The sequence below is a fragment of the Arvicola amphibius genome, chromosome 12, assembly GCF_903992535.2.
Source record: "Arvicola amphibius chromosome 12, mArvAmp1.2, whole genome shotgun sequence".
NCBI lineage: Eukaryota > Metazoa > Chordata > Mammalia > Rodentia > Cricetidae > Arvicola > Arvicola amphibius.
The window spans coordinates 164,474,469-164,487,144 of NC_052058.2; the positions used below are offsets into that span (position 1 = coordinate 164,474,469).

Here is a 12,676-nt window from a genome sequence, read left to right on the forward strand (position 1 = left end):
CTGTTGCCTGTGGGAGCCAGAGAGGACCTGAGATCCCTGGAACTGGAGTTAGCGATGGTTGTGAATCCATGGTGTGAACCACACCATTGGGGTGCTGGGACTCAAACAAGGCGCTCTGGAAAACCAGCTGGTACTCTTAGCCACAGAGCAGTCTCTCCAGCCCCTGGAAAAACAGATTTTTTTAAACCATACCAACACTGCCTATGAGAATTCTCTTTACTGAAGAGATACATAGGCTGAAGGTGAAGGGATGGAAAAAGACTTACCATGAAAATGGAACCAAAAGGCCAGCGAGCGATTATGTTACATAACACAGACTACTTTAACTAACTGACTGAAAAGAAAATCACTATTTAACAACAAATGAATCATCTTAAGAAAAGGGGGTGTAATCATAAATGTATATGTACCCAGTGCTGGAGCAATGGATTACGAAAAGCAGACCTTAGTTGTAAAAGAGGACAGACAGCAATACAACACTCACGTTCATCTGTGAGCAGGCAGACCATCCAGACACACAGTCCACAGACGCCACAATAAACCCTGTAATAATAGACATCACACCCGACAGCTACTGACTGTACCTTCACATCCACACAGGACATTTACATATATGCATATACATATACGTATACATACACATCCACACACAGAGCATTTATATACATATGCATATACATAGATGCATTCATATACATATACATCCACACATAGAACATTTACATATATGCATATACATCCATACACAGGATATTCACACACACACACACACACATATACGTATGCGTCCACACACAGAACATTTTCCAGGATGGCTGGCTCATAAAAGTTAGGTCAAAACAAGTCTTAACAAAATTTTAAAATTGAATCCATAATACACATATTCCTTGACATCAATAGACTAAGGCCAGTAATTAGCAAGAGGAATTTTAGAAAGTGTACAAATACAAATCATGGAAACTAAGCAGCATTGCCACTGAATGATGAGTCATTGAAGAAACCAGAGGAGGAAAGTTAAGAAGTAAAAATAAAAACAAAACCCACAAGTGTAGCAAAAGCAGTACTAAGAGAGAATTTAATAGAAAGAATAAAAAAAAAAATAAAAACCTACTAGTTGAAACTTAACACATTAGAAAAGCATTAGCAAAGCAAACATAAAATTAGTAGAAGAAATAAAAAGATCAGCAGAACTGAGACTAAAATACACAAATAATCAGTAAGCTCAAATTAGCTTCTTGAAAAGATAAAAGACCCAATTTCAGCAATGAACATTGAGACATCTAAGAATGGCCAAGATCAAAAACACTGATGACCACTTATGCTGGAGAGGTTGTGGGGAAAAGGGAACACTCCTGCACTGCTGGTGGAAGTGCAAGCTGGTACAACCCCTTTGGATGTCAGTGTGGATTTCTCAGAAAATTAGGAAACAACCTTCCTCAAGACCCAGCAATACCACTTTTGGGTATATATCCAAAAGATGCTCAATCGTGCCACAAGGACATGTGCTCAAATATGTTCATAGCAGCTTTGTTTGTCATAGCCAGAACCTGGAAACAACCTAAATGCCCCTTGACTGAAGAGTGGATAAGGAAAATGTGGTACATTTATACAATGGAGTACTTCACAGCAGAAAAAAAAAAAAAAAAACATCTTGAATTTTGCAGACAAATGGATAGAACTAGAAAACATTTTGAGTGAGGTAACCCAGACTCAGAAAGACAGTTATCACATGTACTCATAAGTGGTTTTTAAACATAAAGCAAAAAAAACCCACAAATCACAGTCCCAGAGAACCTAGACAACAATGAGGACCCTGAGAGAGACTTACATCGATGTAATCTACATGGTAGTAGAAAAAGAGAAGATCTCCTGAGTAAATTGGGAGCATGGGGACCTTGGGAGAGGGTTGAAGGGGAGGGGAGAGGCAGGAAGGGGGGAGCAGAGAAAAATGTAGAACTCAACAAAAATCAATTTAAAAAAAGAAAATTGAGGCATCATAACTTAGCACCACAGAGTGAAAGGGATCACTGGGGCAATAATGAGCAATTTTAGGCTACAAATTGGAGAGCCTAGAAGAAATGGCTGGACTTCTGGACACAGGCAGCCACCAAAACTGAACCACAAAGACATGGAAACTCTAAACCAAGAGTGAGTAATGGGACTGAATTTGAAATGTAAGTCTCTCGTGTTAATTCTCTAGCTGCTGTGACCAAGCAAAAACATCTGATGCAGGAAGGGCTTGTTTTGCTTTTGGCTCAGGTGACACGGTCCACGTGCGCAGGGAAGGTATGGCGGAATTTACGGCAGCTGATACCATTGCCTTCCCAATCAGGAAGCAGATAGTGATGAATTCCAGTGTTCAGCTGGCTTTCTCTTGGATGCAGTCTGAGCCCTCAGCCTGGGGCAGAGAAGTTCCTGTATCCGGAGGGCAACAGTTGATGCAAAGAAGCAGAACTGGCCGAAATGCTGACGGTGGTGGCCATTGGGTGATCGTCCCTAAAGAGGACATTTATCTCCACCCCTCAAGACCCAGAAACATGAGCAAAGAGGATGAGAAGGGGAGGGAGGAGCACCGTGAAGTGCTGTCTGCTGGACCACTGTAGTCAAGAACTCACAGTAGCCATGGTTACCTTGTACAAGACCTACCAAGATCAGGCCAGTCAGTAGACATTCCAGTATAACAGAGGAGGGACTTATGGGGCCCCATCACAGCTGGGGAGCTGTTGACAGCTGATGGCTAATAGGGAAGGATGCCATGCTCTAGGGAATGCCCCACACCCTGGCACATCCAGGCGAGACTAGTTGGACTCAATGGGCTATTTAAAGAAGAAAAGGACATTAAGTTGAGAGTAAGTAGTATTGGGGAGGGTCTGGGAGAGTCTCAGGGGGAATTTGGGTTGCATATGATTAAGATACTTTATATATGTGAATGAAATTGTCAAAGAATAGATAAAAATATCTTCATAAAGAGGATATCTGAGGTACTGGATAGGTAGTTCCTATGACCTGGTCATTACACACTACATACATGTATTGAAATGCTACTCTATACCCCATATATACTATTTTGATGTGTTCCAAACATTAGGGGTCTTTCCAGCTGTATTTGGGGGAGTTCTTGGTGGAGGCTGGGGCTGGAGCTCATGTTGTTTTCCTGCTAAGCCCACATTCTAGCCCTGAGCTATACCCTCAGCTCCAACTTCTCCAGACATGTTGCTATTGTTTTCTAATTTAATTTTATATTTCCAGAGAATATACTTGGGATGATTTTAGTCCCTTTCTATTTATTATGACATTTTTAAACCCCGAATATAGCCTATCTTGTTAGATTTTTTTCTGCCTACATGAAAGTAATGCATTCTGTTAATTGAACAGGTACTTTGAACACTGATTAGGTCAATAATAAAACAGCCTTCATTATTTTGGATAACAGTATTATTCTGAAATCTACTTGGTATGATATTAATAGAAACCCCGAGTTTTCATTAGTGTCAGTATGACCTATCTTTTAGACACATTTGTCTTTGTTTTTAATATCTAGAATGAGTGTCTTTCAGGACACATGCAGTCAGAAATAAGCTTCCCTCTTTGAGTTATTACGTTCTTCTTTACTTAGGTTCCACAATTCCTCACTTTATTGTTAACTATTAAATAACTTTAACAAGTATTTTTATATTTACCCCACTTTTAATGCTTATTTTCTGCATAAAGGTAGATCTGAATTTTAGGTCCCCACCACTAGTTTTTCCATCAACAAAGTTGTAGAATATATTTAGCCTCTAGTATATGACATTTTTCTGGGTATAGGGAACATGATGGCAAGCAAGTCAGAGTTCCTCCAAGAAACTCCCATTCTGGTGGGGGGAGCGTGTTCATAGGCTGAAACAGGGCTTTACTCTGTAGCCCAGGCTGGCCTCAAACTTGTAATCCTCCTATGTTAGCCTCTTCAGTGCTGGGAGTTTAGGGGTGTGACATCACAGCTGGCCACAGGAAGCCAATGTCAGCCCTGCCTTCTGAGCACTTCCTCCAATCCCACAATCACTTTTCTGTGTCTGGATGAACCACAGGGAGGGTGCAGGCACTGGCAGTTTAGGATGAGTCCGCGTAGGCTGGGAGCGGTTCTAGCACACAAGTAATGGTGCACTCACATATAGCAAACCGAACCTGGAGCATGACAGTTGAGAAGTCTCTTTGCCTTTGCTCTTGCCCACAGGCCATAAGGAAGCAAGGCAAGCACCAGTGAAGTCTTAGGAAAACTCTGGCTCCTTCCAACCATCATGGACCAAAACACAAAGCTGAGATGTTCGAACAACCTACTTCACAGCAGTCTGCAAAGACCAGACCTCTTCCTCCAACGTGAGCACTGACCCCTTAGGACTTGCCAAGAAGATGTTAGGGTCACACCACCAGTAACCCCTAAGGGAATACCGTACTTCTAGGGCCCCCCAAAGAGGACACTGCTCTATCAGGGCTCCCCAAAAGAACCTTGAACCACAAAGTCCCCTAAAAGGGATGTGAAATCACTAATGCTCCCCCCAAAAGGACTGAGGAGAATATCAAACAACCAGTGTCCGTAGAGGGCTTTAAAACCCCCAAGCTCCCATTGGGGGGATCACTACAGACTGCACTGAACCACACGGTGGCCTCTGTCTAGCTAATGCCTCTCTCAGGAGTCTGTTTATATGGTGTTTTCTCCTCTGTCATGTCTTCTTTCTCCACCGAGCCTTCTTCTTCCCCCCTTCCTGTCTGTGTCCGAGTGTGGGGATGGTAGGGTGTGGTCAAGAAGGCTCACACAGGGGCACTGAGGTTCTCAGGAGCCGCACTCTGGCCCAGACTCTGCAGGGAGTGCACCTCAGGAGACAGGTCAGGGCAGACAGTCATGCGTGGTCACAGGCCCCGGCGCTGCTCTCTGGGTTCGCAGGACTGTCTCGTCTTATATTTCTGTTGCGTTACCTGCGAGGAGTGCCTGACTGCTCATGTCAGCTTGTAATAAAGGCACCTCTCCTGAAGCCAGTGTGTTGTGTGCCCCCGTGTGGTCACCCAGGCTAGTGAAGACTGTGGATCAGGTGCAGAAGTGACATTTTCCTCAGTCGGGGACGGAGAGGTGGCGTGGACATGAGCCAGGGGCAAAGCCCTCATCCCACCCCCATTTTCTGTTGTGTGCGCAAGGGGTGCTTCCTAACGCCTGAGGCTCACAATTGATGGCCCCATGCTCACTCAATAAACACCTTTGGCCTTATCAGGAAAATAGCTCAGTACAATCATCTGAAGTCCCTTCTGCCTAGGAGCCCAGGGGTAGCAATAATGAGATGTGACCTTCACCAGGGGTAGCAATAGTGAGCTGAGTTCCGTGATGCAACCTTCACCAGGGTTAGCAATAGTGAGATGTGACCTTCACCAGGGGTAGCAACACACACACACACACTGCCTTCTACACATACACAAGCACACATACACGCATGCGTGTGCGTGCACACACACAGCAGCAGCTTGGCCATGCAGGTGGGAGAAGTAGCTCTTGCGGTCTCTCCCCTACAGGTCTGTATCCTGACCCCACATTTACTCCCACAGCAAAGACCAACACAAGACCAGAGGCTAAGACACATATGCTTTATGCCCTGAGGTGGTCAGGGAGATTTTCGCAGGGACCCAGCATACAGCTGTCACACAGAGAAGTGACCCCAGTAGAACCAGGAGCCTTTGTCCAGACCCAGGAGGTAGTCTAGGAGGGCTTCCTGGAGCAGGTAACACTGAAGGAGTCTTCCAGGCAGGCCCCAGTGGTAGTGCTCACGGCAGGGGCCAGGGTCTCAAAGCATCAGTTCAGTGCACACAGGGTTAGGTTGTTCCCAGCACCAAGAGAGCTGAGTTATCCTTGGTTCCTCTGTCCCATCAGTACATAGAAAGTCAGAGGCCGCCTGGTGGAGCGGTGTCCAGGGAACAGAGGGTCGTACACCAGGAGGCACAGCAGAGCAGGGTGAAGCGAGCCCAGGCACCAGAGGCGGGAGGGTGCGGGGAGGTTCTGACCTCATGGCAGAGGGGCCAGAGCCCAGCAGATGCGGTCAGACGGCCAGGCTGGCGCCTCCAGTGCTGTTCACCTTCCGCTCCTGGAGCTCCTCTGTTTGCTCATGGCTGTGAGCATCTGGCTGATGTAGGAAGTCAGAAGATCGTCCATTTTGTAGCCCTGGAACCAGGGGTGAGAAAGTGAGTGGGGCCCACAGAGGAACACGCCAGCCCCTCACACGCGCGACTCTCAGGACTCTCTGCAGTGGATACGGGGCAGAAACAAAGCAAGTCCCGACCCCATCTACATGCTCGAGGGCCTGGGTTCATCTTTCCATCTTGAGCCCCAGACCTGTGGTCCCTGCAGTTCTGGATGCCTCCCTCCGGGGTGGCTGCGGACACCCCCAGCCAATCAGCATCTTGGAAACCTGGGCTCATCGAGGCCGGTCTCATCGCTAATGGCTCTTCTGTTTATACCTGGGCTGAAGGCCCACAGCCACCAGCTGAAGGAGGGATCTGTACCTCTACCCCAAACTGTGAACACTTTCTCCCCAAGTGCTCTCACCAGAGACGTCTCACAGAGCAGTTTGCTCCCACGGACCAGGTTCCCAATGGTGATGTGGAAGTAGGTGTTGCCGCTGCTCCAGTTGGAGATCTTGGTGAAGGGGTGAGTAGTCAGAATGTCCTGGGAGAGAGGGAGACACGCAGATGCACAATCAGTGACCCCAGCTCCAGCCGGCACATCCCTCCTCGCAGAAGCCCTGAGCCCTCATAGGAAAGGAACAAGAGGGAGGAGCCAGCTCTGTGTGGGGCTGCCGGGGAGCTTCCTCTCCCTGCCTTGCCTTGAACACCCAAGGAATCCCTGGAGGCTGTTGGGTGCTTAGAGCCAAATATAGAAACTTAAGTAGCCTGGGAGCATTGGCAGCTGTTGGTTTGAATGAGGTAGCATGGGTGAATTTAGGGGGAAAGCAGAAAAGAGTCTGGGAAGGACACAGTGTACTTGGGCTGTGTAGAGCAGAGGCCCAAGAATGTCCGCAAAGGAATGATGAAGACAGAGCGCCCCTGCAGCAAGGGGAAGGTGACGGTCATTAGTGATTTCACCAACTATTCAGGAGCACAGCGTCTGGGGACGTAGTGGGACTGGCCTTCCTGGTGCACAAGTGTAGGGTGCTACCAGTTACCAACCTGACCAGATGGGCAGAGAGCATTTTGGAAAGGGGCGGCAAGTCTGTGGCATGCAGTGACATTGGGAAGCTGAGCATTAAACAGACTTTGCGGGATTGGGCAGCAAGGGTCTGACGGTAAAGTCAAAGGTTACAGTTCTGGTGGTGCAAATGAGTAAGCCAACAGAGCAGACACAGGCAGCCGTTCAAGATGGACGCACAGGGGCTCTGCTGTGGGGACCACGCTGGCCCTGCTCACCTTGGTTCTGGGATCGATGAGGCTGACCCCGTACTTGTTGATGGCAATTAAGAGAATCTCAGGGAAGTTTGGTTCTGTAGTTTGCTGGCAGAGAAAACAGAGACACCATCAGATGGGGGTTCAGAGCAAGACCGGGGTTCGGAGACAGGTGTGAAGCCAGCCTAGCCAGGACAAAATCAACCTGATCTGCTGCCTGCATGGAGCCAGAGATACAGAAGCCCAGCCGTGGCCTCCTGGTTTCCCCCTCTGCCCACAGCCTCGTGAGTCCCCAGCAGAGGTTCCATCCTTTTCCTCTTGTTTCCCTAGGTGGTTTGCTATGTCTTCTCTCAATCCAAAGGTTTCCCAGTGGCCAGAGCTGACAGAAGCCCCTCCAGGGCTTCATTATCCCCTGAGGAGACCCTGATGCTCACCTGTTTGCCATCCTGCTTCTCACTATCAGTCACACCTGACTTTTACTTCCCACCCAGACCCGAGCTCTCAGGCTTGTGGGCTCTGTCAACACAGAATCCTTGACAGAGGATTTCCTGGAAAGCCCAACATCACCTGCTTCCAGGAAGCCACCCTAGACTACCTCCTCACCTCGGGCACGGCCTCCTCCTCACCCCGGCCAAGGCCTCCTGATCTGCTGCCTCACGAGGGCCCACTATTACAGGACAAGCCTCCCTCCCTCTGGCCTACGTGTGTCACCATCTCCCTCAGCAGGCCAAGCTTCTGGTCCCTCCAGTGTGTCGAAGTTAAGGCAGCTCCTCCTTTGTCTCCAGCCTATGTTCAAGGCCATCACTGCCACCTTCATGCCCGTCTCTGCCGTCTCACCCCACCCTGTGCCCCTGCCTGCCCTCTGAAGATCTCCTGAAGGCACACCTTCACCTCGAAGAAGGCCGAGCCAAAGGTGGGCCACTTGAAGATGAGCTTCAGGAAAGCCAGCTTGGCCTCCTCCTTGGACTTCCCTGCGTGCTTGTTGAAGTAGGCGACGATGGACTGTGGGGACAGAGGTCAGGACGAGAATCACCACTCTCCGCTCTACTCCTGCCTGTCCACACTGACAGACCCACAGTCCCCACTTACCCCAGCCAACTGCCTTCCGACCACCCCAACCCATGCAGATAAGCCGGAGGTATCAAGTAAATTCAGGTCATCCTAGACAACCAGGATGGGACAAACTAATGTCATAGGGTCACTAAATCCTTTGGGTGGGGATTAGAGAGTGAAGCAGATAGAGGTAGAATAACGGGTGGCCCTCGCCACACAGGAGAGGCATTCCCCTTAGCTGCTGGCCAGTATCTGCTGCCCCAACTCCTGGGACAGAGGCCCCATTCCCACCGCGCCTCCGCCTCCGTGTTTACCCGCTTCCAGTCATCTGGTGAGACCTGCCGGATGAGGTCCTGGGGCACCAGCTCCCTTAGCAACTTGGGGATACTAGGGAAGTAGGACTTGTCCTCCTCAAACTTGACCCTGTAGATGAGGGCACCCAGCTGCAGCACCTCCTCCCGAGTGCACTTGTGGTAGCCTCGGAGATACTTGGGCAACTCCTGCCAGAAACAGCAGATGGTAGGCACAAGCGGCTCCCGTAGTCCCCCTACATTTGGGCCCAGCACTTCCTCAGCCGGTCCTGCTTCCTCAGTGGAGATGATGCACGGGACCGGAAAGGCGCAGTACGGTCCTAGGACCTGGTAGAGCCAGACTGGAGCATCGTCCACTGCCCTTCTGCAGCCTGTGAGGTGGTCCTAGTGGATGAACCCGAGGCAATTCCACATCCCTCCTCTCCTGAACTAGGTTCCCCAGGCTTGAATGAGGGCAGGCCCTGCTCCCAGGCACCAAAGCAGCCACCATCCCCTTCTCTGCCTCCCGGGAATCCTGGTTTGTTCCTCACTCAAGGCTAAGCAGGCTGCAGCCCAGGGTAGAGCACAGAGCAGCAGTCAGGAAGCCTGGGAGCCCAGTCCCCCCATCTGTGTGACCTGAATCACTTGAACTCTCTGCGTCTGTTTGCCCCTCCAACATAGGAAGATGCCGAATGCAAGGGGTTAAATGGAGGGTCAGAGGGAATCAAAAGCAGACACGGCAGGCTCTGCCTGTGAGCTTCCCCAGGTTTCCTGTCTAACAGTGCCTACAGAACCAGAGGGCTTGGATGGACTCAGCCACACCAGCGAACACCTGTGTCCAGAGAACTCGGAGCAGCCTGAGCTAGCAAGGACAAGGACCTCAGAAGAATCAGTCCAGCCTCCAGGACCAGGAGGTGGCGAGACAAGGGTCTGAGTTGCTACAACTGTCTGGAGACTCAGCGGTCTCCACAGGAGGTCACCAGCCGTGTTGGGTGTTGGTCACGGGCGGCACTCTCTGGCCTCGCCGCCCGCGAAGGGGCCGCGGCGCAGCTCACCTGGTAATAATGGAAGATGGAGTCGGCCATGGGGTCTTTGCCCGGCACTGTGGTGGTCCACAGCTTCTTCATGAAGAACACCTGGTAGGTGAGCGAGGGCACCATTCCTGTGGCATGGGACAGCTGGTCACGCGGAGTCTCCGCAGAGACGGTTCCCTGACTGCCAGCCTGGACCAGCCCCGGAGGAGCCCCTCGCTTGGCTAGCCAGTGGGCTTTGCAGCCTGGCCCGGAGCCAGCGTGTCCCTGTCTTCATGCCTCTAGCAAGCCAGAGCCTGGCCCCTTACCATCCTTGATGGGTCGTGCTTTCTTTATCCAGTCTGTCAGGTGTCGGACGAAGTCAAAGAAGAAGTCGTTGTCAGGGACACTGATGACCTGGGGAGGTAACCATGGCAGCCCGTGTGCCTCAGTTCTGATTGGCCCATCATTCCTGTCACCTGCTTCTATGGAAAGACTCCACCCCCGGCCAGAGGGGTTCCCTGTGCCAGCCCCGCCCACACCACCTGGATGCCTCCTGCTTGGAATGGCATCATCCCACCCAGTGCCTGGCACTGTGCAGGCCCAAGGCAACATGACCGAGAACGAGATCTAGTCTCAGCCTCAAGTGTGTCTGCCATCTGTGTCCAGCTCCTCCCACAGGCTCTGACCATCACAAAGTGAGACAGTGTACACAGCTGTCAGTGGTCAGTAGGAGGGACCATCCAGTTCTCCCCTAGGATGCTCCAGGAAGCCTTCCTTTGAGCGGGCATGACAGCTGAACTGGGAGACCTTTAGGGAGGGCACACCAGAATGTGGGTCCTGCTGTGCAGTCTTCGATAAGTTACCTAACCTCTCTGATGAAGCAGTAATAAGCATTCTACCCTCTGAGGGTTATTTCAAGGGTGAATTTGCTGAGGGTATCAAGTCAGCCCTGTGAATCCAGAGCATAGGGCCCCTGGGCACATGACTCTCAGAAGAGTTTTGCAGCCATGTGCAGTGCCTCAGAGGGCGGGGCCTGAGGGGCAGCTGGGCCAGAAGGAGGTGGGCAGCCGGCTACTCCACGCAGGTGTCTCCCTTTTCTCCTCCATGCCCTGTAGGTTCCCAGGGCCCCTGCAAGTCTCCCGAAGTCGGGCGGACCCACCTTGTCTGCGATCTTGACAAACAGGCTGAATCCCTCGGAAGACTTGAGGAGCAGCCGGCTGGCGATGTTCTGGCAAAAGTCCTTGGCCTTGGTGCTGGACTCCACCTCAAAAGCCTAGGGGTAGCACTCACTTGACTTCTGCAGGGCCCTCCCCATCTCTGGTCTCCTCCTACCCAAGTTCCTCCAAGACCCCTGCCCTATCCTGCTGTCCTGTTGGATCCAGAGCTGCCTTTGGAGACAGTAAAAAAAAAAAAAAACACTCCCACCTGGGCCTTCCCAAATCTCTGGCCAGACCAGACCAGGCCTGGATAGTGAGAACAGAGGCGGGGTCTCACAGGCAATTTTTGGCGGGGGGCGGGAGGGGAGCAACCAAGGGAGTGGACAGGGAAAAGCACCCAGACTGAGCGGGGGTGGAGTTAGGGAGAGAGGAGAGAAGGGTGGAGTACAGGGGGGCAGGATGCCGGGAAAGTTCTGAGTTTGCTACAGAACCCTGTGGTGGTAGCATCAGCTGTGAGTCTCCAGGATCCCAAAGCCTGACTGCGGGGGCAGAGGGGTGTCTGTCTGTCTGTACTCTTCTGATCAAGTCTGGCTCTACCCAAGGGCGAGAGAATGAGGCGTCAGGGTGCTGGGTGGTGGTAGAGGCACCTGTGCAGCCTGAGGGAGCTTGGCCCTGTTCGGGAGGGTCGGACCCACGCGCGGAGCCCCTCACCTCGTCAGTGTCATCGGGGAAGTAGACCTTGTGGAAAATCTGGGTCGTCTTGTGCTGGATGGCCTCCACCTCCACCAGATGCGGAGGGTACTTCCGGGACCCATTCCTGAAACGCGGAGAGAGGGTAAGCGTGTCCTTCTAGGGAGCAGAGGAAACAAGAGACTGGCCCCAGCCTGATCCCCATCTTTAGGCCCAGCGGTGGGCTCAGTTATATGACCTCCCGAGCCCCGAGTTCCCATCCCAGTAGGTGGGACGCTGGCTGAAGGAGGGGGTGGAGCCAGGGCAAAGGGTGTGAGTGAGCCAAGTCCTCAGGGGCTCCAGGGGCCGCCTTCCCTGTCTCCCAGGAGATTTATCTCTCCAGGAGCAGCCAGACTCCCCAGCTGTGGCCGGCATGGGCTGCGGCTCCTGCCGCTGTAAGGCCTCACACTGGGTGCTCTTGCCCTCGCCCAAGGGTTTGTCCTACAGCTGGGTGCGGCCCCCGCCCCCGAGGCTCCCCTACCTCAGCGCTTTCTGCAGGCGCTGCAGGCAGTCGATGGCAAGTGGGCAGTGCTTGCGGGACTGCAGGAAACGCTGCACGTGGGGCAGGAGGATGTTGCTGGGTGGGAAGAGGCCCGTGCACAGCCATAGCAGCTCCCAGCCCCGCTCTTCACTGTACCTGTGGGAGGAGGACCAGAGGGAATCGCAGGAACCCTGCACCCCGAAGCTACACCTCTGTCCAAGGACCGAACAGACACACATGCATGACAGCCAGAACCAAGCAGTGCTACTCCTTGCGGCCATGCATCCAGGTCAGGCCAGGCCATGCAGTCACGGGTCTATGGGAAACAAGAATGGATGCCCGTAGCTGCTCAGCACTCTTGTCTGGGTCAGCTGAGATTTTATCCTCAAAGTCACACATTCCCAGGGTCATGGAATTTAGCACACATGGAATATATACGCTAGCTAACTCGTCTACACCGTTAAGCCAGATCCCCTACATCCTCAGGCGCCCCTTGGTTCTCTGGCCTGATGGAGCAAGAAGGCTTAGAGGAAGGGGTACAAAGTGGTGTTAACG

The 12,676-nt window shown here is 51.8% G+C and overlaps 1 protein-coding gene across 6 annotated transcripts in view; it reads right to left on the reverse strand.

Moving 5' to 3' along the window:
* Positions 1–5,596: 5,596 nt before the first annotated feature.
* Myo7a (myosin VIIA) overlaps positions 5,597–12,676 on the reverse strand; it is a 53,822-nt gene continuing 46,742 nt past the window's right edge. For 5 of the 6 annotated variants that reach the window (XM_038313863.1, XM_038313861.1, XM_038313862.1 and 2 more), the window contains 10 exons: positions 12,122–12,277; positions 11,623–11,728; positions 10,914–11,027; positions 10,081–10,168; positions 9,797–9,903; positions 8,766–8,951; positions 8,284–8,400; positions 7,423–7,506; positions 6,566–6,685; positions 5,597–6,181 (listed from right to left, as the gene is read on the reverse strand). In XM_038313863.1, the coding sequence (XP_038169791.1) occupies positions 6,092–6,181; positions 6,566–6,685; positions 7,423–7,506; positions 8,284–8,400; positions 8,766–8,951; positions 9,797–9,903; positions 10,081–10,168; positions 10,914–11,027; positions 11,623–11,728; positions 12,122–12,277 (1,168 nt within the window). In that variant the 3' untranslated portion in view covers positions 5,597–6,091. The remainder of the gene's footprint in view (positions 6,182–6,565; positions 6,686–7,422; positions 7,507–8,283; positions 8,401–8,765; positions 8,952–9,796; positions 9,904–10,080; positions 10,169–10,913; positions 11,028–11,622; positions 11,729–12,121; positions 12,278–12,676) is intronic. The other variant, XM_038313864.1, reaches the window with a different exon arrangement.